Source organism: Neolamprologus multifasciatus, chromosome 19 (assembly GCF_963576455.1).
Source record: "Neolamprologus multifasciatus chromosome 19, fNeoMul1.2, whole genome shotgun sequence".
In the NCBI taxonomy this organism is placed as follows: Eukaryota; Metazoa; Chordata; class Actinopteri; order Cichliformes; family Cichlidae; genus Neolamprologus; species Neolamprologus multifasciatus.
This window is the reverse complement of record NC_140457.1, coordinates 20,161,436-20,187,658: the sequence shown is the minus strand read 5'-3', so window position 1 is coordinate 20,187,658 and position 26,223 is coordinate 20,161,436. Positions and strand designations below refer to the sequence as shown.

Genomic DNA, 26,223 nt, shown 5'->3' with positions numbered 1-26,223 from the left:
GATTGTATCACTTTATAGTGTATAAACTGTGAGGTCCTAAATCTCACAGCAAAAATATGTCAAATTTTGAATCATACAGCAAAAGGAAAGGCTTCTTATCTCTTCAGAGGCTAGAGATAGCCACGTTAGTCACATGATTCTGCATAGTTTATTTTAAAATCTCATATCAAACTCTTTAGATTCAATTATATTTTACTCATACAGCACCAAATCACAACAGTCGCCTTATATTGTAAGGTGGACCCTACAATAATACATACAGAGGCCTTTTGCTCGTTGTTTCCATCTTGCAGATTTTCTACATCAGTCGGTAAATATTTGCATATCAAGCAACCTTCATCTCAAATCTCAGGCCACAATTTTCACAAAAAAAATCCCACAAAAATGTTGATCACCAAAACGTATTTATTGCACACAAATTCAGTATTCAAAATGGATTTGATACTGACATGGAAGAATAAATATATCACATATATCACTTATGGCATAAAGGCAAGATGTCCTTAAAAATCCCACTATCACTTGAAAAATACACAAATTACATTAGTGGAATTACACCTTCTTAAAACATCCATCATCCTGATTAGTCTATGATGTTGTTACGCAAAGTTTCCTCCATTGCAGAGTGTTCCCAGCTGTTCCCAGAATGTACTTTAACACAGACACAGAGCTGCACTTCAGATTTGATTGAATTTTACTATTGTAATGTCTCTCTAAGATCTAGCGACATGGTGCAGGCTTTCTAAGGGTGGAGTAATCCTCTTCAGATCATTTGCAAAGCAATTAGGCATGCCCCCACTGCTATTAAACATAAAGATAACAGCCTATGAGATAAGATGCTATTTTCACTACGTATCAAATGTGGATAGCTGCCTTGGGCCCCTGATATCAGCTAGATATATTTAAATCCCTGTAAATGAAATTAAAAATGTGATAGTAAAAAAAAATAAAAAAAATTAGAGAGACATATCTAGTGTACTATCTATCGAGAAATTGCATTTATGAATTAAATGTTCTTGCACCTAAATCCTTAATTAATGGAGCTATAATTATCACATCATAAGTACTACACATTTTATGCAGAGCAAATTTAAACGCATGGCTTCATGGATAATATCAACTCTGACATTCTACAAAACAAGGTAAATATCTTAATACTTTTTAGCTGCCAAGGGAACATACTGTTATGGTCAAATACGATCGTTGCCACTGTGATCATCGCAGGACCACGCAAGGCCGGATTACGTCGTTAAAAGGGCGACCGGATCCAAAAGGGTCGCTTTTGAAATCCAGAGTGAGCTGAACTACGTTGATTCGCAACACGCATTTGTCAGCAGGAACCAGAGGGCCTCTTTTGCATGTCTTTCTATCATCGGTGCACACAGCAAGAAGTAATTCTACCGACAAGCAAGGTGCGGAGGGGGGGGGGGGAAGAAAAAAAGCAAATTCCCTGCTGACCTGTGACCCTCGACTCAAAGGGGCTGCCATGCATGCATACAGAGGAGGTTCAAACAGAGTTTATGACTGCATTATCTCTCCTCTTCCTCATCACCTCTCCACCCATCAGTGGACACTAGAAGCCACCACTCCGAAGCAGACAGACCAGGCATCACTCATTCATTCGCCTCCTAGGTGCCTTTGTCAGGTGATTGCTGGCGGAAAAAGGAAAACAGATCAATACATCTCCCATGGGTCTGACAGGTAATCTTTACCTGGGATGAAATATGAGTGGTACTAGCCTGCTGGATTCCTTAACTGTAACAGGACAATTGACTGGCTGCACGGATGCCATTCCACCATTTCCTAGCCATTGGAAATTCATTTCGTGGCATAAGGTCTGGCTGAGATGTCATTATAGTGACTGTTAATTGCCGTGGTGGCAGGTAAGGTGTTCCTCTCTCCTACTAATGGAACTGTATCGGACCTGATGCATCTTCCTCCCCTGTCAGAGCCCTGGCACCAAAACACATACTGTTGGATAAAGCAACAGCGCAAAGCTCTCCTTAAAACACTGCACGGTCAATACCTGTCAACAAGCTGAGGGGAAGAACACATCACGTTATTGTTTTTTTTGGTCTAATTATTCTTATTCCTATTAATCAGACGTATACCGTAAGAACTCCCACCTGGCCTGGTTACAACTGGCAGACTGAAGCTGCAGAAGGAAAAGCAGCAGCAGTAGACGGGGAAAGGGGTGGGCTGGTCTCTGCACTTTGACTGATTTCTGTGGCAGGATGTCTTGTGTGAGGCATCCATTTAGACTAGTGTGCACACACAGCATTTATAAATGTCATCCCCCTCCAACATGATCACATAAAGCCTTCTCAGATGGATTATTGCAGACATATAACTCATGTTAATTGGCAAATCTCATTCTATTAAATGCGATTCTTCCCTTAAATAAGGCTTTAAAGTGCCGGAAAAAGGCGCGTTATGAAGCTGATGATTGTGCACTTCACTTTACTAAGAAGATATCTTGTAATCAGTAGAGAAAGTGCATACCTGGTAACTTCTTTAGATTCATTAAACATTTTTTTTAAAAAAACATTCAAAATAATATTGAAATTCAGGTGAGAATTTCCGTGTAAAATGCATTTTTAAATGGAGTCGAGCTGTATCTTTATGGTTTGTCATGTATCTCACAACATGCACAGTATTTTCTTTTTCTGAAAAATAAACTGGTTGTTTACCATCTTGGCTAGTATGAATATTTTTGATCTCTCTGTATGCTGCGATTGATCTTTTAATGCATCTGATGCTGCGGGAGGTGGGGGAATGTATATCCCAAGGGGAGGTGAAAATACAGCGCGCACGGTTATCCACTCCCGTCTCCTAGAGCTTCTCCACTTCTCTCCGTTCGCCTCTGTGCTCCTTCTAAACAGCTCCAAAAGCAGCTCATCCAGCACAGCTGAAAAACAGGCTGTTCAAACAGATCTGCAGCTGGCCTTGAACTTTAAATACATTTGGGCAAAATTTGAATATAGAAGGTAACCTGGAGAGAACAGAGGCGGCCCTCCGAGGACCGCTACTACACTCCCTCTGTGTTGTGCTAATGAGCACCTTTGTACCAACTGTAGCTTTTCAAATCCATGCTAATAGGAGGCCTGTACTTTGTGCGGCTCGCTACCGGTGGTCGCCTCTGTGAACCCTGTAGCAGCATGTGGTAGCTAAACATTGTGATGCTCTTCTGTCTCGGACTCCCCCCCTCCCTTAGCCCACCCATCCTCACCTGACCATCCTTCCCAGGGTTCCTGCTGACAAATGCCGTGCAACTAGAGTGGACATAATTGTTGGATTGTGTGGTAGCAGGTGGCCTGGAAACTCTGTTTGGAAACAGGAGGAGTTGCCGAGTCTAGAGTGAAACGAGGAGCCTCTTGAAGCTGCCATCTTCCTTGAAGAGATGGCAGAGGGCTTAACAAGGCTTGATTGCATTAACATTTGTCATGCTTAATATACTACCTGGAAGGACTGGATCTAGCAGTAACATGCTGATTTGAAGACTAATGATTTGCTTTGTATTTTTTTTACTTCTTTGTTATAAAGTTTGTGCAGCAATAGGAGTTCAAGCCTTTTACATTCCCTGGCACAATAGATTCTTTTTGTCACTTTCCTCCAGACTTCAGATGGTACTTCTCGAGTCCCATTCAGTCCTACTGGAGCAAAGATAAACTCTCAGGCTGAACGCAAGTGGAGGATTGTGAAGCAGGTACGCTTGGTCCCACAGCTTCGAGGGCTGAGGTGTTACCGGGCCCTTGTGCCTCTTCCCTCTGGTGATCCAGGTAAAAAGGGTTGTAAGCTGCAGAGGAGGAGAGAAAAAAGAAAAGAAAAGCACATATAATATTCTGGACATGTAACCAAACACTGAGAGCAAACAAAAAGATAAATAAATCACATTGCCCTTCACTGTTTCAAGCCTCTCAAAAATGATTAAATTTAGTACATGACTCACAGATCGCTGCCTGGTTTAGGTAGATGGAAATAAAACTTTGAAGCAATCCTCTTCTAATAGGTTAAATATTAATGAATTTTGGGTCACGTGAGGCAAATCCGCTTTCACCCCCATATGACTGTAGCCGTTATTAAAAAAACAAACCTATCTGTGCTTCTCTTATGGTGGTTTGATTGTGTTTCTGAACTCTTAATTCATCACACTTCACATCTCGCTGATGACCTTCCTTTTTAAAGGATCCCATTTTCTCTTAATCTCGTGCACCTTAAAAGCTTTTTTCTCGCCACAAGTGAAGAGAAATATCAGAAAGAGAGCCGGGACCAATTTTCGTGGAAAACAGAGGAACTCTAAAACAATTGCGCTCGCTAACATGCCTTCCTGCTTTTCCTACTTCACTTTGATAAATAAATCTCTCCTGATCTCCGCCCCACCCTCCCCACCAAAAAAAGAGAAAAAAAAAAAAGTTAGTCACACAAGACATTTGCCAGGCAGTCCCATAACATAGGACAAGGGAACTAGAAGTGACATTGTGGCTCGGGGCTGTCTCAAAGGATTAGGCATTACAGCATTCACTGGTATGTGCTTTTGCTCGTTCTCCTTATATCTGCTTGTGGCTCTTTCCAGATGACTTCTTCTCCAAACTGATCCAGCAGCCAAGATAATTGATTAATATTTCTTGAGGGAATGATGACTAACTGTTGCTGAGGTTCAACACAAACATTCGGGTTAAACATAGTCAGAGGACTTGATCAAAATTCAGGGGATTTCATACTGGACAAATAGGAAAAAACAGCAGGAAACACTTAAGTCTGAGTATGTTAAAATGCATAAGACACACCAGATACGAACTCAAAGTCAAGGTCATGTTTAGGTTAGGGTAAATGATTAATATTTCCTGAGGGAATGATGACTGATTGCTGCTGAGGAGTATGCACATTTGTATTTCCAATCAAATCAGCAAACATTTAAATGAATAAATATTTTTAAAACTACCATTTCATACGTTAATACTACTATTTTAAAACGCTTTAAAGTTGGAACATTTCTGCTGGTGGAATAATCAGTCTTCGTCTTTCTCATATTCAGCCAATTACATTGAATGCAGTGGTGGAGGAAGTGCTCCGATCTTTAATATACGTGTGTTTTTATGTGGAAATCCTGATATGTAAGTCCTGAATTCAAAGTTTTACTTCAGATTAAATGAGCTAGTCCATTAGATGGCATAAAAACTACAATATTTTCTTCATATCAACTGATAAATTATCTTGCTTCCTTTTATAAATCACTGCTTTGGTAGGTTATAGATATAGTTTTAGATATAGAACAAAAAGAAATACTGTGTAAAATTTAAAAACAAAATAGAATAAAGTGTTTTGCCAATTATTTAGTCTTTAACTGAAAATGCTACAAAAACAACATAATAAATGCTTACGCTGAAAAACTTTAGGTTCGTCTTCAGTTCAAACTCACAGTATGATTGTGTATAAATATTGATATGACAGCGTCACACAGCTGCTGCAGATTTGTCGACTACACATCCATGATGCAAATCTCCCACTCCATCACATCCCAGAGGTGCACTCGATTGAGATCTGGTGACTGTTGAGGCCATTTGAGGACATGTTCAAGAAACCAGTTTGAGTTGATTTGAGGTTTTGTGACATTGTGCGTTACCCTGCAGGAAGCAAACATCAGACAATGGGTACACTGGGGTCAAGAAGGGATAGGCATGGTGAGTAGCAATACTCAGGTGGCCTGTGGCATTTAAACAATGCTCAACTGTTAATACAGGGCAGGATTGCGCCATGCTTTCATGTTGTTGTTTACACTAAATTCTGACCCTATCAGCTGAATGCTGCAGCAGAAATGGAGACTCATCAGATCAGGAAATGTTTTTCCAATCTCCTATTGTCCACTTTTGGTGAGCCTATGCAAACTGTTGCCTCAGTTTCCTGTTTTTAGCTGACAGGAGTAGCGCCCAGTGTAGCTTCAAGGTTCAGCGTTGTGCATTCAGAGATGCTTTTCCGCTACCTTGGTTGAACCAAGTGATTATTTGAGTTACTGGCACCTTCCTATTAGCTCAAAACAGTCTGCCATCAAGGAGGCATTTTCCCCCACTGACCTGGATATTTTCTCCTTTTTTGACAATTCTCTGTGAACCATAGAGATGGATGTGTGGGAACAAATATTTCTGAAATAGTCAAACCAGCCTGACTCATGTCAAAAACCATACCACATTCAAAGTCACTAAAATCACCTTTTTTCCCTATTCTGATGCTCGGTTTAAAGTTAACCAGGTCATCTCGATCGCATCTAAATACCTAAATGCATCGAGTTGCTGCCATGTGATTGGCTGATTTGCATTTAAAATCATATTAACAACTATACCTATTAAAGCACCCGGTGAGAATACACAGGTTTAACACTATCTAAATCAACATGTTTACTAAGCCCTGCTTATTTCTACCAAGAAAATGCCAAATCCCATTTTGAATGTATTAACTCAATAGTAAAGAGCGCATGGTAAACTTTGCAACCCAGAGCTGTCACCACTGACAACATTTAGTGCATTTAGTGCACGATGGAGGTCCAAAACATCTTGACAACATGTCATCTTTGTAGCAACTATACTTTTCATATACTAATATAAAAATAGCATCCAAAGTGTACCATGTGAAGAGATACAGGTTTAGCATCTTAGTGTATTAATGTGATTACAAGGTAATCTAAACATGATGAATAAACGATTACCACCTGCACTCAACTGGTTTTACATCAAGGTCAATAAAGACATTACAATGCAAAGGTTTTCAGTCAATGGGAGAATTACAGTACATACATTTATTGTGGACGATAATGGGAAGTTGAATGGAACCATCTTACCATCTTAATAAGCTCTCATGTGATGCTCTCTAAAAACAATCATTGCAGGCCTTCCTGGAGCACTCCCCTTCCCCCCCTTTATTAATCAGCTAATTACACATTGACAGTAATGGGCCTGCTGATTCCCACACTTAAATGAACAGGGCTGAATAGCTCTTTAATGATTAGCCTTTGTGTTTCTCTCTCTCTTCCGTGTACTAACACACACACACACACTCTCTGCTCTTTTTGCAAAAAAAAAAAAAGGGACGTTCAAATCAGACCTCCTGGTGAGAAGGGTTGCACACAAACAAGAAGCACCTGACAGTCTAGCCGGGTAAATCTACCTCCAGAAGGATGAAAGAATACAAAAAAAGAAAAACAATCAGAGTGCTTACAACCGCAGCAGGTTTGTGGTTATAGCACATCAACTCATGTGGGTTTCAGTGTTAAGCTGGGCCTCCAGCAACAGTTGAAAAAAAAGAAAAAAGCACGCCATGAAAGTTTGGTAGAGCCGTGCAGGCAGGTGCAGGTGGAGACGGAGGGGGGGTTGAAGGACAAGAGCAGGGTGTGGAGTGGAGCCGGAGAGGGCGAAATAGTGCGGTGGGCTGCATTTCTGTCAGCAGAAGTGATGGCTGAGTGGTAGCGTTATTTGTCTTGTGCTGCCATACGGCCCTCGCACCAGCCTGGGCATTAATGAGAGGGGGCCGGACCGCCGGGCAGGAACACGGCGGGCCTCCAATGCAGGTGATCTGTCACGCAGCCGTCTCGCTCAGGCAAGGAGACACATGAAGACAGAGGGGGAGAGGAGAGGCAGCAAAGCTGACCGTGGGGCAGGCCTCCACATGGACACCCACATGTGGTACTTACCAACATATAAAGATAACAAGCGGTCTGACAAGGTTAAGCGCAAACTGACTTCAACCGCACTTATTTAGACAAAATCTTCCTGACATCTAACACACTACAGAAATTAAGGCTTTTTTTTTAAACTAGCATCGACTTTATAGAGATAAAGATGAAGGGCATTGTGCGAGACAGCAGGGGAGGAGTAAAATTGCAATAATTAATTAGTCTGTGTGTCAGGCCAGCCAAGGATATTAAATTCCATCAAGATCTTTACACTTCTTGATTCATCTCTTGACTCACAAATAATCCCCCAATTGTGTAGCGTGAACATGCTCTTCATACTAATTCACCATCAATGAGCGCCATGTGCTAAAATGTACAATTCGCTAATAAAAGCCAATGCTATTATTAATACATTTATAATTGCAAACTTTGATTTTGCATTTTTGTAATCACTTTTTTAAAAATACTTTTCAAATCCTATAGAGCAGAAAGAAGGTTTTCTTTATTCCAAATCTAGTAGGAGCTCGGTTGGATTTCTGGGTGGATGGAGGTGGTGTGAAAAGTAGAAAATGGTCAATTTAAGGCTGAGAAATCGAGTGGTCATCTAATCCAAACAGATACCTGGCTTGATAAGTTGTTGTCTTTTTTTTTCCACAACAGGCTTCAAGCACTGCCGTGAAGGTGCTAAAAGGTTAAAGAAAGAAGACAAAGCAACAGCTGGGTACCACCTCAGTGATTCCCTATAGAGTCCTGGAGGATACCTTCAGTCGCAGACTATTTTCACTCCTGATTACAGAGTTTCAAATCAGCCACTAACACATACAGCAATCCACTTCCTCTGGCTAACTCGAAGACTCAGCTGTCGTGTTCACTAAACGCAACACGGCGAGCCGTGCTGCGCTTTTTACTGAATGCAGTAAACAATCTTTCCATGCAAACAAGATGTTTACCAGACAGCGCTTCTGCTCGATAAATCACCGAATCTATACGCGCTGGTGTCACGACGGCAGCAAACCAAAAATTTTTACACAGAGCGTGTGAAAGCTTGTCAGGGTGAATGTGCATCTCCTGGTGGGAGGTGAGATTACTGAGGAGAGACATGGTGCAGCAGGCTGCCAAAGTAAAGATTTATACAGAGCAGTTGCAGCTGCAGAAACTGACATTGGACGACATGGGATGCATGATAAATCATGGTGGACAGGGGGCACTAGACTCAAGAAGCAGGAAAACACTCTGAACAGGGCTGAGGGGGATGTGCATATCAGGGACTCTACCTCTATGTCTTTTACATATAAGATGATAAATATATTTATTTAAAAAAAAAAAAAAAGCTTTATGATCATTTTTACACAAATATTACATTACAATAACATATGAAGAATGACTACAGTAGACTGTGGGCCTGTTAACCTTTGACAAACAAGGTATGCCCCTCGTTCCGCATGCTGAGTATCAGAGGGCCTTAGGGGCCAGGGGTCCGTCCTTTTTTTTTTTTTTACTTTTATGTGAAGCGGTTTAGCACTTGGGAGGTGAAGGACGGAGTCGCTGGCCCCTCCATCACTCGTTGCAATAAATGGATGCAATCTGTATCCATGTAAAGCAGTGGCTGTTTTTAAATTCCACCTCTTTTATCCAAATGAATGATGGACCCTGGTACAGTGCACTGTGGAGCAATATTAATATACATCAGAGGCCTGCACCCCTCACTAAATCCAACCACCAGCATTTGTTATTTAAATGACAAACAGCAGCTGCAGGAGTGGAGCACACAGAGGGGACGCGAGAAGAAAAGGTGGACAAACCAATTCAGATTTCAATCCGGCAAAGACAAAAGGCCCCGAGCCATCAGTCTAATGAAAAAAGGCAGCTCCACTGGTCTAAGCACACACGCAACGCTGGCTGCTCGGAGTGTAAGGCAACTGTGACCATGGAAAACACAGCTCATGAGTACATAAGTAAATACAGTCAAATATAAAAGGAGGTGTAGATGTAGAGATGAGGAGAAAATTATTAGCCCCCCGTCACACTGAAATTAAAAGTTTGTCAAATGCTTTTCCCACAAGTGAGGGATTTTGGGGCAATTCTAAACATACTTTCCTTTAGAAACCATAAATAACACACAATAACAGAATTACTTCAGAAATAAAAGAACCAGGCTCAATATTATTATCCCCCTGAAAATCTGACTCCTATGCAATGACGCACTTTTTAATGCTCTCACCTTGTAAAGTCACGTTAAAGCTGAAGCATTCAGAGGTTCTCAATTAACTCTATAAACAAACATGACTTCAAATTTTAAAGGACTGTTTTTAATGCATGGCTGAAAATCTGCAGCAGACACTAACTGCCTGAAGTGTAGAAACCATAGACAGCACCAAATGCTGTTTCCTCCATTGAGATGTTCTGCTTGGCTTCTTGTTTGTGGGTCTCTCTGCATTCACGTCTGTTTTTAAATCTCTGAGTTCTCACCTCTTACATGGAATCTTGTCACCGCACTTTCCTTGTAGTACCAAAAGTAATTTTTGCTGGTGCAACATGTTAGTAAATCTGACCCTTGGAATAAACCTCAGATCTTTTATCTACTTAAGGTGTCGTGAAAAACAGAAGGGAACATGCCTCGTTTGGCCATGAAACGACTGAATAGTCTGAAAGCCTCTGAAAATGAGGGACTATGCATGAAAATAGATACCCATGGTATCAATTTCAAAATCCAGCATCATCTTGTTCTCAAGTGATCGTATTCAGAAGATTTTTAGAAAATGTTACTGTGACCTTGAAGATTCAAAATCATCCAGAGTATTTAGTAAATGCACTCGTGGTATCAACTTGAAAATTCCAGAAATCTTGACCTCCAACCTTAAACTTGAGGCCAAGGTCACCGAGATTCAAACTGAGGTCTGACATTTTTAGGAGCTACGTCTATTGTATTTGGAGCTCCTATGTCATCTCATTCTCGAGGTATTGCATTTACAAACTTAGGTGTCCACACCCCCCACTCGCCCGCCCAGCAGCATGATGACTATACCCCATCAGCCTTTTACAGCTGAGGGGTAAAAATGGCTCTAATTCCTATTAAAACGGACTTCGACCATATTTGTAACATACTGACTGTATAAAAGACAATCTACCATGGTTTTATACAGAGGCAAAACTTACAAACTAAAGGTGTTATAGAAAGGAAAATAGCTAAAAAATCACCTATCACCATTTTGAATGCTACATTTAACTCCTGAATCATTCACTAAACACTAAATTCAAACAAATCTTTTTGGAACTGGAGGAAAAGTGAGGGCATCAATTAAGTAATTAGAGTTCATTATTGAGGTACAGTGAGATCTAAGTAGCTTTACTCGCAGCATGGCTAAAAAACAAACAAAATGCAAAGGTATAAAGTTTTTGCAATTCAAACGTGATACTTTTACCTCATTCTCTGAGCTGTGTCACGCGCTAAACTGGGGTGGAGAGTGTTACCTGATGAAGTGATGGACACAGCTTCGGTTTCCCTCCGCTTCCTCACGTCTCCTGTGAACAGCAGTCCTGGAGTGAAACTAGTCTGTCTGAGTGAGACACAGAGAGGGGAAAAAAAACAACACATTACTCACAATATTATGATGCAGCTCCAACCTAGAATAAACACATAAACATGAAGAAATTTAATAGTTTCGCAAAAGTCGATAAATGCAACCGCTGCACATTTGCAAACGCTGCAGCTTCGCGTTTCACCTCAATACAACTTTGCCGCGTGTTAATTTTTCTTCATTAATGTATATTTTCACAAGAATAATGTGAGATGCTGGGCTGCGAGCGCCCGAGTCATCGCAGAGTTCACATAAACAAATTACACCTGCTCTGTGCCTCCTGTGTGTCATATGTCAGGGGCCCTGAAATAGGAAAAGCTCCCCCATGAGCTTAATAGCCCTGACTTCTGAGATGTAAAGTTAAGGTCAAGGTCTGTTCCATCACAAGGGGGTTGGCAGCAGCTGATGTGATCAGGGCAGTGCGAGTGTTTGTGTAGAGCAGAGAGAGGATGAGTGAACTCTGATAAGAGACGCTGACAGACTTAAATATTTGAGCTAATTTAGCACCATAAAGAATGATAAGCATCCTTTATGAAAATATGGATAAAAATGTAAAAATGAATTCATGGCAGCTCAACAACAAGGATACATAAAAGATCTCTTTTTTTTAGCTGGTACAAACCAAGACTGTAGGCTACCTAAAGCTCACAACCCTAACAGGCACATGCTACAATGAGGCCCCGTCAGACCAGCCTTTTAACTGCGGCGTGTTCCATGACCTCAGCACCCATAAATCACATGACGGGTGTGCAGGCGCTGGGCGTTGAGAGCTGTGCGGAGCATGCTTTGAGCGAAGTCTCTATGTTGTATAATCAATAGATATAAAAATAAATGGCCTGACCGTTATTCTCTCCCTGCTACCCCTCTCTAATAAAATCCCAGTAATGCATATTTCATTTACTTTTATACTTATTGATTACCTGTACTCCAGTTAGTAAATCACGCGCCTATCGATCCCTCAATCGTACCTCTGTCGGACAGCACATAACCAGCCATTTGCGCCCCTGATAAAGAGCTCAGGCATTGAACTCCTCACAGTAAATCTTTGCAAACTAACTTTTTAATTCTAAAATCGATCCACATTTAAACGTCGCATTATTTCACAAGGCACGCCCGCGGTATTAAAAGTAATACCCTGATGCATTTGGTCTTAATGTGTGGTGGTCCATCCCTCCATCTCTTTTCTCCTCGCGCTGAGGCCGAGACACGTTGGCCCCCTCCTCAAGCGCCCGCCCGCCCACCCCGGCGTTACAGAGAGCTAAGATACAGAGTCACTTCAGGTCCGCCAGGGGCCCAGCAAGCCACTCAGCACAATACTAATCAAACATGAGAATACCATCAGCTGCCTCATTAACCAAGGAAAAACACTACCATTCATCTCAGAGCAGAAACCAAAGACTTTGTATAAGCCTTTTACATGGCTCACTGCAAAACTGAGAGAAATGCTTAAAAAAAAAGCACAATAGTGTTATTATTTAACATCTGTTTCTTCATCAGCTTTAACAGCTCGACAGATGACGGCCTACATTTACTGAAACTGTAATGAGAAAGCAAAGATTGACTCAGAGGTAATGAGCAAAGAGAAAACAAGTACAAAGTAACAGAGATGGTCGGCAACTACTAAATTCTACCACAAGGACACCGAGGGGGAAAAAGTGTCCAAAATAGATTTTTTTCAGGTCACATGAGACACTTTTAAATGCAGTGCAGTCTCTAAGAGAGCGGGGTAAAACAGCACTGACACAGGGTCAATTGTAATTTTGGCGCCCACATCCAAAAGCAAATATATCAATTAAAAATAATAAATCAAAAGAGGAGTGAAAGGCCGCTGTTACAAAATGGCCATCTATTTTCATTAGGTTACATGGCGCTTCAGGTGTGAGCAGGATCTCAAGATTAATAGAGGTATTCAAATGAATCAGAAAGGATTAGGGTCTCCAGGGAGCATAATCAATAGCTCCAAATCAATAATCAATAGGCCACTCACACCAATATACTAACTGCTGACACTGTGATCTCACAATTAAAAAGAAAACTGGGATAGGGATGGCATAAGACTATGATTTATCTCACAGCACAAGTGTCATTTAGGAATAAATAAGTCAATAGATAAAAGCTGCTGCCGCCTGGCTCAGGTGGGAGATGGTCGTGCATTTTAACGCGGCTCAGAGCATTACAGCCAAAATCCCACAAAGCATTGCGCCCATTCACGCGCAGATGCGAGGATAAATGGCATGCAACCTTACGCAGCCTTTATCACTTAATATCAAATGTGTGATTGCTGCTGTCGGCTTGCGTGCAACAAAAATCACAATATCATCCCAACAATACAGCACAAGATTAAATGCTCAAACTCTGGCCACGGAGAATTCGCTTTTCTCTCAAGGGTGTCTAAACAAAGAAAAGTCACGCGTGCGGTACGGGGGCTGAGCGCTGGAAACTTATAACACAGGTGAGAGTTACAAAACGAATTATGCGAATCGCAAACTGACGGTTTGTCTAAAGTTTGTCGAGAACGGCCACGAGCGACGGCTCTCATTGTCATGCCGAACAACATTTCTAACTGTTTGTATGCAAGAGCATTGTGGGGAAAGTCAAAAGTACCCAAATGGGTGCAATGTGTGCAAAGCTGGGTCATCGGGACAAAGCTGCCATCTCGCTGGAGAGCGGAATTGAGCAGCTTGGGGAGATGGATTCAGCTCGTGCCGTCCAATGGGACACATCAGAAGCCCCTCTCGTCAATCCCCCTCTCCCTCATTCATTTGGGAGTATGATTTATACTTTTTGAAGTGAAGGGTCTTGAATCCCACTATAAAGGAATTAAGAGGTCTCCCCTGAGTCTGTCATTCAAATGAGAGCATGGCAGGGATATGAGGGCTTTTTAATAGAGAGAAATTAGTATTCACAATGCCTTAAACTAGAATCTGAAGGAACCTTTCAGGTGGAGAAGAAAGGGCCAGTTTAGAAAGAAAGCCTTAAGAAGTCGGGGGCTTTTCATAGCAGTCGTGTTTTTGCCCCTCATCAAGGAGCCACGGAGCGCTCTGTGAAATAACCCAAGAGAGCGGGAGGAAAGGAGTGCGTGTGAAACAAAATTAAGAATGCGCCATAAATAGGCAGAGTGAAAACAATACAATGAGGAGTCCCACAGTCTCGAAGCCAAGAGGGCTGCTCGGCTTCTCAGTAGTCCCCCATGCAGATCCAACAGTTTCAGGGATGACTGGGAGCGATGTGATGCTTTGACAAACATCTCCTGGATAAACCTTTTTAAATGTTTCCGTGCAGTCCCAGAAATGCCAGCATATTAATCTGCATTACAACTATGTCAACACGTAGCATTTCTCCATTTGCAAACGCTGACCTTGAAAACGATTTAAAGTGATGCAGAGCACCACCTGCATGTTATTGTAAGTTTAGCTCAGAATTTAGGCCAAAACAGGCAATGTTTTGTTTGGGCTTAAACTTTAATATTATTTTCTCACCTTAATGGTTCATTACTTTCCCTAATTTTATGAAAATCTTTTTTTTTTTTTGGTTGGGGGGCAGATTCCACATTTCTGAAGTTTACTGCATAGAACTGCACACCCCATCTGTTTGGGGTTTACACAGTACAACTCCTCCAAATACATTTCTCATACTTAGGTTGGGTGTTTTATTTATATAAATCATCATCATCAAAATAGTATTAGTTACCAGAATTTCATTTTGTTTGCCAAAAAGCTATCTGTTGCAAAGCGTAAAAGGAAAAAAGGCCCAGCTATATAGTAAGCAGTATTTCTCCAGGATTTCTGAAGGATATTGGCTGCTTTTTCACTCATTTTCAGTCCAGTCCTTGTACCCAACCATTTCCAAAGGAATGTTTTTTGCTAGTTAGGCCAAATAATACTGTCCTATGAATGATTCAAGCATAAAAATGCACCTATTTGAAAAGATGACAACTTAGCAAAGAAACCATTTTAAATTGCTTCTTTAGGCACTTTGTTACAAGCAGCCTGTTGTAAAAGCACAATTTTTCCTATTTCTGTAGCCAATTCTATGGAAATTGCCAAAGATAACACGGTTTGACAGATATAAATTGTATTTTTGCACAAGTGAGTTGATTCTTTCAGCCAAAACAAAACAGCATGATGTGCAGTGGGTCCTCCTTTTTTTGAGCCACCACACAGTGCGTTTGATTGGGAACAGCTTAATTTTTCAGCTTGACAATGATTCCAAACACACTTAAATCCAGTTAAAGAATACCTGGATAGAAAAACTATCAGTCATGGATTGGCCTCCCCAGAGCCCAGACCTCAACATTATTGAGGTAGTGTGAGAACAAAAGGCAGCCAACATCCAAAGAAGAGCTTTGAATTTCCTTCAAGAAGCCTGGAGAACTATTCCTGAAGACTACTTAAAGTAGTTTAAGACTACTTAAAGTAGTCTTCAGAAAGCTGCCTAATAGAGTTCAGGCTGTGTTGAACACACACACATCAAAAATTGACTTTGAAGCTTGTTCGAATTGTACAGACTGTTTTTACCTTAAATACTGTATTTTCATAATGTTTCAATAAATCTCTACACCCATTTCCCATTTTCTAGAAAAATATAACAGAATGAGGAATGGCTCAAGTGCTTTACGTAGTAATATATTTGACGAATATATGTAAACACAGTAGTTACAGTATGTGTACCTCTGAGTACTACACGTCACTGCCAATAGTTTACATGAAGGATCGAATGAAGATTAAATTTCCTTCTAGAGTAGTTACAATGTGAATATTGCAGCTTTGAAGCATGAAATGAATTCAGTGAATTGCCAGGCACAAGAGGGAAAACAGTTGTTTCCTGACACACACACACACGGTCGTTTTAATAAGGAAGGAGAAGGTTAACACACAGAGTCTCATCTGAACAAAAATCCCTCCAGTTAACGCTCTGTAACTGATTCACTTAAGTGAGCTGGCCATTGACTCCCCCATCAATATATTGAGCTCTGATTAAAAGGACTGAATGGTGCAGGCGTGTGAATAGCATCAACTACCGGTTTCTGAAGACCGAGGAGGAACATCTGAGATGGGGGCTCTCAGACACCATGTCAATAGGACACACTGGTAATGGGCACAAAGGGTTCATCTGTAAAAATGAAAGAATCAATAATATTTAGAATATGCAGTTCATTAAAAAAAAACATAATAAAGCTAAAAAATGTGTTATTCTTGCACACCTGGCTTCGGTCTCGTTTTCCAACAGAAGGCAACCAAAAGCTAGAGGAGGTAAAGAAAAAACGATCATGGAAACAAATACAGTTGATGTCTAAGAGTTATGTTTCCAAGATAGTTTTAAAAACTTTCTTACTCTCTTTGGTAAGGATCCTGGGAAAAGTGTCTCAGTCGCTCTACGAACACTGGCATGCTGCTGGCCTGTGAGAAACGAATCAAAGATGTACAATAAGAAACAAAACACGAAAACTGTGCAACGGTAATTATTGAAGAGGGAAATTCAAGCTTTCTTTAACCTTGCTGGGAGGCCGCCTCCTATCCCTCCTGACGCAGCATGCAGCAGAGCCAGCCAGTCGTTTAAGACGTGAATGATACCCTGCAATGGCACAAAAAACCCCAACACTGTATGGTTTAGCAAAAACATGAATAAAGGAAAAACTGAATTGGTTACACTAACAATATAATCAAAAATTCTGACTTTAAATCATTCTTCTTTTTTTAAACAAGCAAAAGAATTTATAGGACAACTCAAGTGTCCTGTAAGCCAAGGTAGTGATTTGCGGACCAACACTAAATATTGACGTGGTACCAGTCAAATATTAAACAGCGCTTTATTGCACAGTGATAAAGATACAGACTTGAGCGTTTCAAAATCTAATACTATATCTAGAAGACAGAATTGCTCTTTGCAACCTCGGTCAGAGAGTCGTGCAGGTTGCAGAAAGGCGGCTGAGGAATGGTTGTCCTCAAGGGGAAGCTGGCTGTCAGAGTCCCAGCTGGGCAGCAGGCCAGCCACACCCGTCCCAACTCCACAATCCCCCTCGAAGAACCAGTCACTCTGTTCGTCATCACCTGCACAGAGGGGAAGGGAAGATCTTCCATCAGTTAGCAAATCACGCTGACCATAATGAAGATTGTCAAGCAATTTGTTGAAAACATTAAGTAAATATTAGACATAAGCTACAATAACTCACATTTAACGCTGTGTTGATGTCTGAGAGAAGCTAAGTCACTGCACATTTTTAGCATCCTACAAGCTGCGGGGTGAACTACTCCTTTAACTACGCATTACCAGACAACACCGGGCTTTTCCCCAGACGGTGAGCTCTTCTCAGACCTGTCACTCAGCAAAGCGTACACAGGAACCATGCCTCTCACAGTCAAGGTGTAGTGACAACTGTTAAATCAGAGGCCGCCTGGCCCCACCACGGCTAATGAGATTAGCAAAGGCTTCGGCGCTCATTAACACGACATGACAACGTCTTATTAGAGTCGCCTGGGTGCCCAGCAACCGGCCCATTGTATCTAAACCGCCTCCTCTAGCCCCAGCATTCCTCATAGTCGAGCAGGGTATTGTCCAAATCTGACAGCTCGTCATCGTTCTAGTTTGAAACCATGTCAATAATACATATTTGTCTCTTAATACCTTGTCTTCCTTCATCATTGGTGAACAGACCAGGGTCGCTGCTGCATGTGCTGCTGGTTTCCCTGCAAAGAGAAAAAATATCACATGTGAATGATTCCCATTGAAACTCCTTCTTTAACATCAATATCAATGAAAATCGGAGGATCGGGAACTCCACTTTGATTTGTCACCTCGTAGATTCTTTAGGTCAGGCAATGCTATAGCATCTGAAAAGTGAACAATGAAAATCCAAAAATGGCTATCTCCTGTAATGTCAGTATCTAACATGCAACATTCAATAATATAAATAATGAAGAAGTCTGGATCTAGAGGTCGACATAAATGGAAATGACACAAAAAGACAGAGCGTGCTGTGATCTCCCTTGTTGTGATAGCAAACACAAAGGCATCAGGAGCGACTCTGATCGAAGCCACTGAGTGACATGAACAATCTAATTGAATATCCTCCGCTGTCAGCTCCAATCTAATCTGGCCTGCGTTGTGGAGGATGACAGGAGAGCGAAACGCATTCCCCTGTCCGCCCCTCCCTCTGGGTGTGCCCCACACGCGGAGCGACCCACAGACGTGCCGCCCCGACAACTGGCCGACATCTGCTGCGTGGGCTGCCTCTGCACAGACCGCTCCGTTGCCGGTCCTCCCCACGTCCTCGGGGCAACCCCTGTTACGCTCCCTCCACACCCTCTGTGCCCCCTGCCCCTCACCCAAATAACTGTGGCTTTTCTTTCTTTTTCACATTTCATCCTCCTCAAACTGGGACCTCCAGACAGTTCAAGGTCAGAGGATGAGGAAGGAGCAGTAAGAGATGAAGAAAGAGGCCATTTTTTCTGCCGTTGTTTTTAAATACATGTAGCACATGGGTTTATTGATTAACTACACGCTGCATGTACTGTTCTGAATACCAGCAAGCCTGGGTGACTGGTTTCTAACACACACACACCAGTTTCCAACAACCACAGTAGTAATTCTTTTAATTAGCGTCTGTTTGACCACTTTTTTTAAAGGAAATATATATTTTGACATATATTTGATATATCATCATCAGCTTGAGCGCCACACACTGGTTTATCCGTTTAATTAGTCAAATTGGTATTCATGCAACTTTTTGAAAGAAAAGGCGCTTAATTCTCTCGACCAGCTTGCATTTTGCTTCCTGTTTATCATCGCTGACCTTGCTTGTAGGAGAGAGCTGGAGGGTCGGATATGCGCTGATATGGTGCTTTGCCATATTGCAGAAGCCTGTCAGTGATGACAGGATCAGGAAAATGTCCATCCAGCCTGTCTGCCTGCCTGCCTCCCTAGCCAGATGGTCCTGCAGCTTCTTCCCTAACATCCACAGGAAGCAGATGTGAGAGGGAACAGGCCTCTCCAGAGAATCTGGGAGATGTCTGCCCTAACCCAGCAGTCCTAAACCGTCCCTCCCCTTCAACCTTCTCTCCTCACCGATTCCCCCGGCCTCTCCTCAGCTGCACCCCACCTCTGGACATATCAGCTGGCATCTGGAGCACACAACACTGCCTAAAGCTCTACAACAGCCAACACCTGCATTCCCCCCCCCCCCCCCCCCCTTTTATGCTCCGGTCTATTACCTTTCACAGGATTTTCTCAGGATGTTCTTTCCCATTTTCGAATAAGAAATCTGTTTTGCTTCATATTGTGGGATTTTGTGCAAAGTTTGAAAAAGAATCACAGGTATAAACAATTAATTAGAGACTCCCATTAAGTATTTATCCGTATTAAAGGTGTAATGTGATGTCGCTTGAAGCAGCATAGGGCCGATGTGAGACCGTTTCCATTAAGTACTCCCTAATTAATGTTATAAATAATTGAGGCCCCCCATTTTTCTTGGGACCAAAAGAAACACCTCTTCTTTCTTCAGCAGTGACCTTTGTTGAGAAAAGTTGACAAACGTTTTGGGCAAACTTGGTTTTGTCTCACTGCATGCAGCAAGAAAATCCTTCCATGAAACTGCAGCTTATCTGATCAAATGTAACAATACTTTTCTGTGATAAATACCATCATTAGAATAAATATGCCCAGAAAAAACAAAGACAAGGGCAAAACAAAATTTAAAAAACTGCATTCCAGCACTTAGAAATGGACTTAGCTTCCCTCACAGCTGTATTGTCTTATTACAATCCAAAGAGTTGAAGCAAAACACAGTATCCAGATGAGCACTAATCATTAGGCTATAATCCTCAGCTCCTGGGAGAGGCAGACCAGTTTGCACAGAGATCACAGGCAAGCCGCCATTTATTGAGCCTGGGCTCATTCTGCAGAGGAATAAAGAAGAGGCAGAGTCGGAGGGGGGCAAAGTGCTGATAACAATGGATCTGTGGGCTCTTCAAACAAGCCGCCCCAACCCAAATCCATGCCCTCTTCCATGGGTGTCTGATTATAAGGTTATCCCACCCTCCCTGAGCTGCAGTAATTGGATTAGTCTCAGAGATTTATGAAAATTAACTTCTGCAGATGCTGTGCTGCCCCCCCCCCCCCCCCCAAAAAAAAAAACCCTCCTCACTGGGTTTTCAAAATGTAAATGATATCAGTAAAAGAGAAGTGCCCACAGTAGATTTTGTTTGCTTTTGATTCCAGGGATGAAATCAACAACACCAGAAGCAGCACACAGCTGGAGACCAAGGCCGAGCCCGGGACAGCAACTACCCACAGGTGAGGCCTGCTTGCTGGGACAGCCTGGGTGCCAGGTGGCCTCACTGCCAGCAGGCTGAGCCACGTCTAATCAAGGATGTGGAGCCCAACTGGAGCTACCAACATCTGCTCTCCTTGCACTTGGGTGGCTGAAGGCAAAGCCCTGCTCGGTGTGCACACAAGCCGAGTGACCTTGAGATGAGGGAGATCTTAGAAGACCAGAGGCTCCAAATGAAAAAGGTTAAAGGAATGAATCAAAACTGAAAGAAGAAAAAAAGTCCAAGTGACTCAAAAGACATTACAAGAATGTCATGAGTGTCTGACATCAAATGGACCATACACTCTCAGAGCATAAATATAGCCGCTGTACCACTGTCAACCCCTCATCACCGCTGCCATTTGTTCATATCCTTTTGCCTCTGCCAGGACTTAACCATTAGATTGTTCAGCCCTCAGTACAGTGTGGCAGTCTACTGAGCAGCAATCAACAGTGGTGGTTGTGTAAGTGAGAAATGATTGACAGCGTGCCATGGTGCTCCCATTTATTTCTTCTCCGGAGCTGTTTTCTGTCAGAACGGCTATTGATTTTTCCATAAAGTAAGAAAACAAGTACCGTTTAGGGGCTAGGGAGGTCAGCACAAATTAAACCTGAAGATGTAAAGCCTTCTCTCCGTCCCATTATGGGCTCCCTCAAATGTCTTCTTCACACATGTTTTATGTGATCAACAGACAATGAGATCAGCAAAGGAAATATGTTATGAAAGTCCACTGGATGGCATTAGAAATGGTAAACAGGATGTATGACGCTTCAAAAAACCGACTCTGTTCCTGTGTATCTGACCAGCACTGAGAAGCATTTGTGTATTATGTATTATAACTGTAACTGTATTGTAGCATTATATCCCTGACAACCCAATGAGTATAATGTACAGAAACGGGATATGGTGTGTGTATATCAGCTACTGCCTCCTGAGTCAAGGTCCGTGTCTGAAACTGCTTCCTGAATACTATCTACTCTCTGCTATTGTATTCAAATGTTAAAATTCAGAAGTCCGAGCACGACATGGTGTACTCCAAAAATACTTCTATTATGACAAATAAATGCCACCGACATGCAACACTGCCTAGATACTGAAGACGTGCATCTATTAGAGTAAAAATCAGTCATTAAACAAACTAGGCTTTCATAGCCTTAACCATTTTGTTTAGGGGTACTAAGAGACTATCTCATTTAGCTATAATCACAAGCAGTTTTTCAGGTGTCAACTTGTTTTGTTTGTGCAACTATGATCTTCAAAGTAAAAAAAAAAAAGCAACCTTGGGGCCTGAAAAGTGAATCCACTTTGTAAGGACCTAAAACTGCAGTCCCCCTAGTGGCCACTAGAGGCTCAGTCCAAGAGCAAATCAATCCTTGCAGCCTGGCATGTTAAAATCCGGTAAAAACAAACATGTTACACACTGGGCTTTTATAGCAGGGCATCTGCATGGGGATGCTTTCAATTCTTAATGACCTACTCAGTTACATCTTATAAAGGCTTAGAGTTTGCATCATAAGTGGCACGACCTCTCTGAAAACTAACATGTTATATGTGATATATGGATGTATAGTACCTACTACTGCACGATAAATAACCATAATGTAATATGGAATTAAGTTGAAGCATATATAAAAATCTAATGCAAAGAAATTTACAGATGAATAGGTGCATTTATAGATTAAAAAAAAAACTACCTCAGTACATGTTAACGCCTCTTAAATGTACAAAACAAGGAGAAATAATCTAATTGTTTTATTTACTTCTCAACACACAGTACTATTAAATGTGTATATTTAACAGAGAGCGGTGAATGAAACTTAAATTGAGGTCATTGGTAGTTTTTGGGTTTAAGCTAAAGCGACATATGGTAATGTTTTCTTTACTGTAGTAATATAATGTCCCTCTCTGCTGCCAGTTACAGCCACATTTAGTTTTGCTAAATAAAACGCGCACAAGACGGTGCACTCTGGGACTGTGGGACAGGCACAGCTTTAATTACCCAGCCCAAGACAGGAATTCATTTCAAAACAAATCAATACCACACCAAGTCACTTATTTATTTGTGACAATATTTCTTGAAAGAAAATAATGAGCTGGCAGATGCCCGGAGGCATAACTATCAAAGATCCCTCCCTGATGATCATTTCAGCTATACGAGATGAGGATGAAGAGACTCTATCATTCATTTTTAATGTCAACTCAATACTTTAAAGCGGAGTGGCATGATTGTGATACATTTTTTTCGGTTTAGTTGAGGACATGCTGAATATTGACAACTGGCTAGATGGAGACAGGCATTATAGATCATCCTAAATGTCGCCTTGTTTAATTGCTTCTGTCTGATAGTAGTTATGCCCATGACTTTTATGTTATGGGTTTAACTGCCTTGGTAACTTTCAGTTTAAAGGGTAAAAGGGGCTTTTAGAGTTTTGAGCTTCTTTTTCAGCATGATTTAAATTGAGACTCTTTAAACAAGGGCAGGGTTAACATTTTGCTCGCTGCACAACTGTAAATTAAATGTTGGGTTCGAAAAGCTGAAAATGTTATTTTTCACAATTAATGAGTCCAAAGTGCTTAATGCGACTCTTAATGTTAGGTTGAGGAGGCCAAAAGTTGGGTTTACCTCAAAGAAAAAAGAAAATGTAAATAATTACCCATCAGACATGTTCTCGTCTGCAGCATCTCTGTGCTCTTTCTTTCTCTCCCAGCACTCCTTTCCCATCAGTCTGGCTCTTTCAGTCTTTCTGTCTGCTCCCATCCAACCACCAGACCGCTTCTTTGATCCTGACAGATGCCGCACCTTAGAAGGCCTATTCCTCTGTTTCCTATCCAAGCCAGAACCTTTTAAAGTGGACTGCAGTCTGACGGTTACATTTGAGGTCATGCGTTTAACTTTCCTCCGCCTCCTGAGTGGACGTCCGGGGTTATTCTCAGTGAAGGAGTCGGACTCTGGCCAGGAGGACTGCCTCGCCCTGACTGAGCCTCTCATGAGGGACGGCCATCGGGTGGATGCGGTCATATCGTCAGAGTCACTGCAGTTGGCCACAGAAGTAGTGATGTTCTCCCTGTATTCTTTAGCCTCGTCCAAGCTGGACTCGGATGCCTCGATCCAGCATCGCCTGTGCTCTATCGGGTAGAGGGTGGACTCGCGAAAACGCTTACGGCCTCTGCGACGGCGGATCTGACGGCGTTGCTGCAGAGGACTCAGTACCATTTCCTCCCACAGCTCTCCTAGCTTATTCTGTTCTGAGGTCTGCTCCAGTGCAGATACCAGGTCCTGCACCAGCTCATCCATCATGGTGCTGGAAAAGAACGGAAATGTTAGTGAACAGTTAAACTCTTTGGATGACTTGTCATGTTAAATTGCAGTTGTAAAGTGCAGGCTAGAGATTTATATGAAACAACAGAAATGTCCGATGTACTTTTCTAATTGATTATCACCATCCTCACTCGCTGGCCAGCAGGCACACATGTTAAACCTCTTGTTAATGCAAATATCTAATCAGCCAATCACACAGTACATTTAGGCATGTAGATGTATTCCTGTTGAAGTTTTAACTGAGCATCAGAAAGGGTAAGAAATGTGACTCATTACAACCAAGATGTGTAGAAGAGCATCTCTGAATGAATGTGCAGAAACCACACTGGATGACACTGCTGTTAGCTAAGAACAGGATACTAAGACTACAGTTCATACAAGGTCACCAAAACTGAAAAGTAGAAAACTGGAAAAATGTTGTCTGGTCTCATGATTGCCCATTTTTCCTGCAACATTTGAAACCAAACACTTAGACCACTGCTGGTGGTGTAAAGGTGTGGAGGATTTTCTTGGCACACTTTGGGCCCCTCAGTAGCTTTTATTGTTTAAACACCACAGCACACCTGGGTGAACCCGTGCCATGAAAAACGAAGGCAGTTTTGAAAACAAAAGGGTGTCCAATCCAGGACTACCAAGATGTTCCTAATAAAGTGCCCGTGAGTGTAAATATTCAAGGTGTAAAGAAAACAACAAGTCAAACCATTCATTGGGAAAGTCTAATGGAAATAGTGTATTTGCAGGTTGTTACTTTGCTGGACTTGCCACTAAACGACATGCCATTGTTCCCTTTTTATTTCATATATTTCTACTCTTATAATTATGTAATCATTAGTGCAGCAGTGGGCATTCTGCTAGGACAGCTGGGGTCCACCTGTCCCTGCAAATCAATACAAAATTGCTTTCTTTCTTTATGGGCGGGTTCTCTTATGGTTTGAGGAAGACATAAATGATGTGCCAAACCCTGCAGTCACGAGAGCACCATTAAATTGCCAAATATGGAAGTATCTATTGAAAGAATGGTTTGTGGAGAATGAGTTGCAAAGTGAAACTGCTCCGGAGGGACTTAATAATGCAGTTACATGTGTTTCTAGTAACCTGTTACCTGTTTGTGTATCAGCAGCATTATGAACTATACCTCCCCAACCATCTCAGGCATGATGACTGAGGTCCATTTCAGTAGACCCAAGAAGCAGTCATAACCCCATTTTTAAAGACATGGGACAAAAAACACAAACAAAGAAAGGAACCCACCACCTCCTCGCAACAATCACAAAGTAAATCCACAATAGCTTTAGCGCTATAAAACATCACTAGGTTGAATCCCCCCCCCCCCCCCCCCCCTTTAAGTCTAGCAGCATAAATTCGTGGTGGGCTCGTCATCACCGGAATTGCTCCGTGTTGTGATTGCAGCGGTGTAGAAAGCGCTGCATTAACGAGCATTTGCAGGTCATCATCGGCTTAAAAGAAAAGAAAAACGATTGACATCACGTTTTATTAGCAGAGCAGTAAAGAAAAGCGACTGTGTAGCTGTGCAACATCAGTGCAGCACAACAACAGCTCAGGCTGGCTGTAGTATCCGCACGCTCAGCTCAGCCTGTGTTACATAACAACAGCTCACACGTGAGCTCAGCACAAGGACAGTCACACATCTCTGTGTCCACTGCTGACAACAAAACAAGCGGTTTACACGCGCTGAACACAACGGCCGCCTCACGGACACGGTGTGCGCGGATCTATTCGGATGCTATTTAACGCCAGGGAGAAGACACCCCTCTGCGTTTCGAGCACTCACCAGTCGCAGCTTGTCTTGTTTTGTTTTCAGCACAGCTGGGACACCAGACGCACTTCCGCCCTGCAGTCCAGCCAATCGGGTGGCTCCGCCTCGCTGTGACTCCGCCAAACAAAAAAAACAAAAAAACAGTGCGCCACTGCACAGTGCTGCCGAAATACAGCCTGCAAGGCAGATAACACCAGCGTCTGATCACTATGGCATCACTTCAGGAAACCGACGGAGTGCTGGTGTGGAAGATAATGTCAGTCAAATCTGACTTTGAAAATGTGCAAGTTTTCTTCCATCAGCGTTTACCAAAAGTTGTGGGGGTAGGAAAGGAGGTCTGTAGGGGAACTGCATGCTGACGGTCACAAGGGACAATTAGAACGAGCTTATGCTTATTTAGTTAGTGAAGTACCCGAGAAAGTCCCATTCAGTTTAGATCATGTGTGTTTTTCATAGACTAAATGTAAAACTGCATCATGTATGTTTTGTATATCTTTAAAGAAATAGCTCTATGTTAACGTCAGACCACCTCTCAGTGTTAGTAGGTTGACTCTACTCCTGTTTTGCTGGGATTCGGT

General features: G+C 42.1%; 1 protein-coding gene across 1 annotated transcript; it reads right to left on the bottom strand.

Moving 5' to 3' along the window:
- Positions 1 to 387: 387 nt before the first annotated feature.
- On the bottom strand, positions 388 to 25,772 carry LOC146496510 (G patch domain-containing protein 2-like). The gene is made up of 10 exons (XM_085143912.1): positions 25,661 to 25,772; positions 23,204 to 23,851; positions 17,866 to 17,927; positions 17,133 to 17,291; positions 16,736 to 16,815; positions 16,576 to 16,640; positions 16,445 to 16,484; positions 16,262 to 16,353; positions 11,135 to 11,220; positions 388 to 3,796 (listed from the first exon to the last, which is right to left on the bottom strand). The coding sequence occupies exons 2-10, from the start codon at positions 23,845 to 23,847 to the stop codon at positions 3,651 to 3,653; spliced, it is 1,374 nt and encodes a 457-aa protein (XP_085000038.1). The 5' UTR covers positions 23,848 to 23,851; positions 25,661 to 25,772; the 3' UTR covers positions 388 to 3,650.
- Between the last annotated feature and the right edge of the window lie 451 nt (positions 25,773 to 26,223).

Bases quoted from the DNA above. Each gene is read 5' to 3' on its own strand.
- LOC146496510 (XM_085143912.1), bottom strand. From the start codon at position 23,847: ATGATGGATGAGCTGGTGCAGGACCTGGTATCTGCACTGGAGCAGACC. The intron at 16,641-16,735 runs GTTAAAGAAAGC...CGTTTCTCACAG, and splicing joins GGAGGCGGCCTCCCAGCAAG to GCCAGCAGCATGCCAGTGTT. The intron at 16,485-16,575 runs GTAAGAAAGTTT...TACCTCCTCTAG, and splicing joins CAGGATCCTTACCAAAGAGA to CTTTTGGTTGCCTTCTGTTG.